The sequence below is a fragment of the Salvelinus sp. IW2-2015 genome, linkage group LG3 (assembly GCF_002910315.2).
Source record: "Salvelinus sp. IW2-2015 linkage group LG3, ASM291031v2, whole genome shotgun sequence".
NCBI lineage: Eukaryota > Metazoa > Chordata > Actinopteri > Salmoniformes > Salmonidae > Salvelinus > Salvelinus sp. IW2-2015.
The window spans coordinates 8,380,716-8,386,099 of NC_036840.1; the positions used below are offsets into that span (position 1 = coordinate 8,380,716).

At 45.0% G+C, this 5,384-nt stretch overlaps 1 protein-coding gene across 1 annotated transcript; it reads right to left on the reverse strand.

Annotated features, from left to right (window-relative positions):
- Positions 1-55: 55 nt before the first annotated feature.
- On the reverse strand, positions 56-3,042 carry LOC111950114 (dynein axonemal intermediate chain 7-like). The gene is made up of 4 exons (XM_023967486.2): positions 1,662-3,042; positions 1,309-1,469; positions 884-989; positions 56-506 (listed from the first exon to the last, which is right to left on the reverse strand). Exons 1-4 carry the CDS (start codon positions 1,815-1,817, stop codon positions 237-239), a joined length of 693 nt encoding a protein of 230 aa, XP_023823254.1. The 5' UTR covers positions 1,818-3,042; the 3' UTR covers positions 56-236.
- Between the last annotated feature and the right edge of the window lie 2,342 nt (positions 3,043-5,384).

Sequence of the window (5,384 nt, forward strand, 5' to 3'; positions counted from 1 at the left end):
CTTTGTGGTTTTACATGAGGGTCCATCTGTTGTAAGGGTTAAAGTTCACAGTGAGCAGTCTGTCATACCCACGGTGCTCTGCACAGAGTAGGTTGAAGTTGCCGCTAACCTCTGATACAAGATCAGATATACATATTCCCCCTAATGGTTAAAGTTATGATTGGGAATTGTCAAATCTGATCCTAGATCTGTTGTTTTTGGCTACTCCTACATGGGGAGTCTGGTATCTACTGTAGTCAGGAGTATGTGAGAGGCCGTGTGGCACACAGCAGTCTATGCACGGCATCGACGAACAGGTGGTGAGAGTGTCGCGCCTGTTCCTGTCCGGCGCGGGACATGTCGTCTCCGAGCATGTGCAGGAAGGTGGAGTGGAACTCACTGCCGGAGTCCAGCTCTGGAGAGAACGCCTCACTGTGTTCCTTGCTCATCAGCCTCTGGCACCTCCGGGTCCCCAGCAGGTACACACACCACGAGTCCTCTTGGACCGGGTCTAGGTGCTCACACACCTGGGAGAGAGGTTAATCCTACTGTACACACACACACACCACGACGACACTGGGATGGCTGCTAGATGCTCACATACTTTGGAGAGATGGTGCCAATAGTACGGTAAATATCCATTCCATCTGCACGGACAAAGTACTATGCAGGTGCAGGGTAATGTCAGTACCAGAGGTGAATGTCAATCAAATCTAGTTGTCCAGTCAACCAGCTCAATGTTTCCCCTATATGCACTGCAGCTCTTTGTTCCTGATTCTGAAGCTACTTCTGTTACTATCTGGGAAGGTCCTCTATCCAAGGACTCTTCCTCATTCTGTGTGTGTGACAGAGGATGTGAGTGTGTTTAAACAGTATGCATCTCTAGGTGTGTGTGTGTGTGTACCTGCAGCACCAGATGCTCCTGGCCACACTGTGTGTTCCACTGGCTCCAGGAGAAGGCAGAGGAGAGCAGTGCCATCTGTTCATACACCGCGTGTTCTATCAGGGTCCTGGAGAATAGGTTAATGTTATGACACAAGCTTTTCAACTCGACACCATTTAAGCCTAACAGGATTTTCAGTTCCAAGAGTTGATTTGAACTTTTTTTTTTTTTACAGAGGGTCCTACAAGGGAGAAGGATACCGCATCAGACATGTCACACCCCAATCTAGCAATCCACTGTAGGTTTCCCATGAGTTGCTAATAGGTTTTTGTTGCAAAAAGCTATACAGGTTCAACGGTGTTACAAGCAACATGAATTGTGTGCCCACCCTTGCTTTGTGTAACATTCTTCATCTAATCCACAGTATGCGGGTTGATGGCACTCACCTTTTGCGTTTACGGGTGACATATTTGTCGGAGTATTGGTTGACGAAGATGTTGACCCCCGTGCTGACCATGGCTTTCTGCAGTACAGAGGGACTCATCCACTGGCCCAGGATGTGGTTCAGTCCTCTCTCCTGGTCTGACTGGAGCATACACTTGTTGTCCTGTCAGAGAGAGGAGCAAGGAGTCAGGATGCATTGTGTCATGGATTTGGGCAATGCCTAGATACAATAATAGCCTCGTTTCCTTCATTACCACTGAAKACATTGGCTAGATTTCCACAACACTGTTTCCCCAGATATGAATCACTGAGGAATGTTCACGAATAAAGGAAGCGATTTTAGACTGAGACGCACCCAGATTCTATGGAGGAGATGGAGCATGACATTGTGAGTTCTTGCCGTGATGGTGAGCAGGGCAGAGTCCTGGCCCAGTGGTCTGAGCTCCCAGCTGTGGAACGGCATGTTGGCATACGAGTCCTGTAGCAGCGTGAAGGCGTAGAACGAGTCCATCTTGAACGAGATCTTCCGCTCTGCCTCGTCGTACGTCTCACTGATGCAGTCTGTCTTCCAGTGCTGACCTAACGCACAGCTCTGCAAAGAGCTGTTACTGATGGCGACATATTCAATGAACTGATGAAAACTAACCAAGCGCTCCAGGACAGGTTGTCTACAGAAATAAAATAACTTAAAAATCAAGAAATTCAACCAAGACAAAAAAAGACAAGGCCGAGGACAAAGTCTACTTCTGGAGAAACCCTGACAAAAGAGGTCCTGCTCCTCCTCTCCATGACAGACGCAGGAGGGATGCCGCTTACTTCTATCCACTCCTGTCTGACCAACGCTCTACAACCAGCGCCTGTCTGACCAACGCTCTACAACCAGCGCCTGTCTGACCAACGCTCTACAACCAGCGCCTGTCTGACCAACGCTCTACAACCAGCGCCTCATCCGCTTCCAGTGCCAGTTTCTTATCCAACAAGAGATTGGGCTGAAGGAAGGGCGGGGGTGGCCGCAGGCACGCGCACCGACGAGATGCCGCACCGGACGGGGTAAGAAGAAACGACTACCAGAGGCAGAGGGGACCGTTAACACGGTCCCAGAACCCGCGGGTCTGAGTGTCTTTAATTTATCAAGCAAGATATTGAGCCCTGCCCATGTCTCCTTGCTTAATAAAGGGGTATATTTTATGCCTGCAATGATTTTGATGTTAAGGTAGACATGTATACGTTTTTTTTATTTTTTTGTTTTTTTAGAAACATCCATTTAAGGGAATAGTTTATCGCCCCCTAATCGTGATATTTCTACTGAACAAGTAGGTTGCTCACCTGCACATACTCCGACTCCTTTCAGAAGCACGATTTATTTTGTACCTCCAGCCAATCGCAATCACTCTATTGAGACATATTGCAGACTTGTTGAAAAAGATGTTGCTCATCCCCTTAAGAACGAACAGGAGTACATATCTTTCGAAAATTTACATAAGGATGAAAAACAAGCTTTGCTTGATTTACAATCTGATACCTCAGACCTTACCCGCCCTGCTGATAAGGGTGGGTCAGTTGTACTCATGGATAGGACAGTTTATGTAAATGAGTGTCATAGACAACTGTTCGACAACACATTTTACAAGAAACTCAGAAGTGACCCCACTGCCCAAATTCAGAACACGATCTTTACTGTCCTAGATGGGTATTTAAGTTCTGGTCAGATAACGAAAAAAGAACACGACTTTTTGGCTATTCAACACCCTAAAATTGCCACTTTCTGTACTTTGCCGAAATTACACAAGAATGTCACTAAACCTCCAGGGCGCCCTATTGTAGCGGGCAGTGATGCAGTAACGGCCCCTCTATCTACTTTTGTTGACTTTTTTATTAGACCACTCGCAGAACAGCTCCCCTCCTTTGTAAAGGACACCAGCAGTATGATCTCTATTATTGGATCTCTTGATCCTCTCCCTGAGAATACCTTGTTAGTTACTTTTGATGTTGAGTCGTTATACACAAATATTCCACACGAGGGCGGTATTGAAGCTATGGAACATTTTCTTCTGTTACGTGACCCTAATGAACTACCTTCCAGTGCATGCATTATAACATTGGCTGAAATAGTACTCACACACAACTATTTCATGTTTCTAAATTATTTCTTTATTCAGACGAAGGGTACTGCTATGGGATCCCCCATGGCTCCTAACTATGCTAATTTTATGTGGGATACATGGAGAAAGTCCATTTTCAATTCTCTCAACAACAAAAAATATTGCCTAACATTATTTGGAAATTGTATATTGGCTGAGACGCAAAGAAAATTAATGGAGAGGGGGTACAAAAATGGTCAGATTAATACTGCCATTGAGAAAATTCAAAACGAGACATGAGGTCAGTCTCGCAAAAAAGAAGCATACTTCCGTTCTAACTACCCGCTATTCAAAGCGCTCTGAACAAATTAAGGAAATCATTAACAAACATTGGCACATTCTAAATCCGATGATAGTATAGGTAATGTGTTTTCGGACCTTTCCTTGGTCGTATTCTCGCGGGGCAGAAATCTCAGAGATCAATTGGTACACTCAGGTTTTTTAAATGTTATTAACAACAAATCAATTCAGGAAGTACATGTGGGAACACAAGTGTATATATAAATAATATACAAAGGACAATTGGGCTAAGGGGTACAATATCACATTACACAAGGACCTTAAGGGACATACATACACTTAACTCTAACAGATTTTTTGTTAGAGTATTTAATTGTCTTAAAATACAGTTACTAACTGTATTTACTAAATACAGTTATTAACCAATGATATCAGGCCACACCTGGCCATGATTACAGACACCTGTGTGTCTTTTGACACTATATAAACGAGTCACCCCGCAGTGTTTGTCATTATACCCTGATGAAGACGGCTTGTCTGTCAACATTGGACCTGACGTTTTTGCATCTGAGCTCCTATGGTGTGCGGCTCTCCTTTAATTTTTTAACTGTTCCACTCTGCTAGCCAGCACCTCGCCTAAATAGGTATGCGTTTCCTTCCTCTCTAGATTATTCTGACCTATTGATTGACATATAATTTTAGACATCATGGCTCTCAATAATGTAGAATAGGGAATCATGTCAACTCCACTCATTTCTATCTGTAAGTTCTGTACTTTTTGTGAAGAGTGCCCCCCACAAGGTAGGAACTACATTCAGATTCTGGGATATGTTAAAATACATGTATTTAACAGTATCACTATCAGTCCCAGTCAATGTGGGGCCCGTCCAGTTCTCCTCCAGGTGTCTCTCACCTTCAGGGTCCCAGCGGGCCATCTGTGGGTCCTCCAGGAACAGGACAGAGTCAGGCAGAGTGACTGTGACCCCTACAGGGGAACAGGTCAGGACCCCACTGTCCTCCAGCTTCATGGAGGCGGAGCCCTGGATCTGCGACTGCTCCGTGGGGTAAGGGAACGGCTGCAGCCCTGTGTCCAACAGCTAGGGGTTGGGGCGAGAGACCCTAATGTTAACTTGGAGAAATAAAGGCAGAAGTGGTTCTTACTTTCCTTAAGGTTATCTAGTCCCCRTGATTAATGCATCATATCGAACAACTTCAAAGAGTAGTTTACACATTCAGTAACCCACAGAAGGGGTGCCCAATCACAGTCCATGGAGTACATTACAATGAGCGGTAGGAAGGGAAACTGCTGTCAGAAAGGGCACTTTCTGAACTATACTGAACATAAATATAAACCCAACCCATGTATGCACGTGTTTGAGAGGATCATAACTATAATGTACTGTATCTTATTGTGCTTTCAAGGGAAATATCTGGGAAATACAAGGTCAAATCCTGACGTCGGTGAGCTTCAGGTCGCAAAGTATGCGCTCTAGAAATAGGCCTGAGTTCCAGACATGGAATTCCGAGTGGGATCACAGTTCAAAACGATTTTTCCAAGTTGGAGCTCGTTTTTTCCTCAGTTGTCTTGAATGCACTGAAGTCTGAAGGCGGATTTTCTGAGTTCCCAGTTGTTTTGAATGGAACAATACATCGGATGCATATTGTCTCACGTCAGATCAGATGGCGTCACGGAGAGT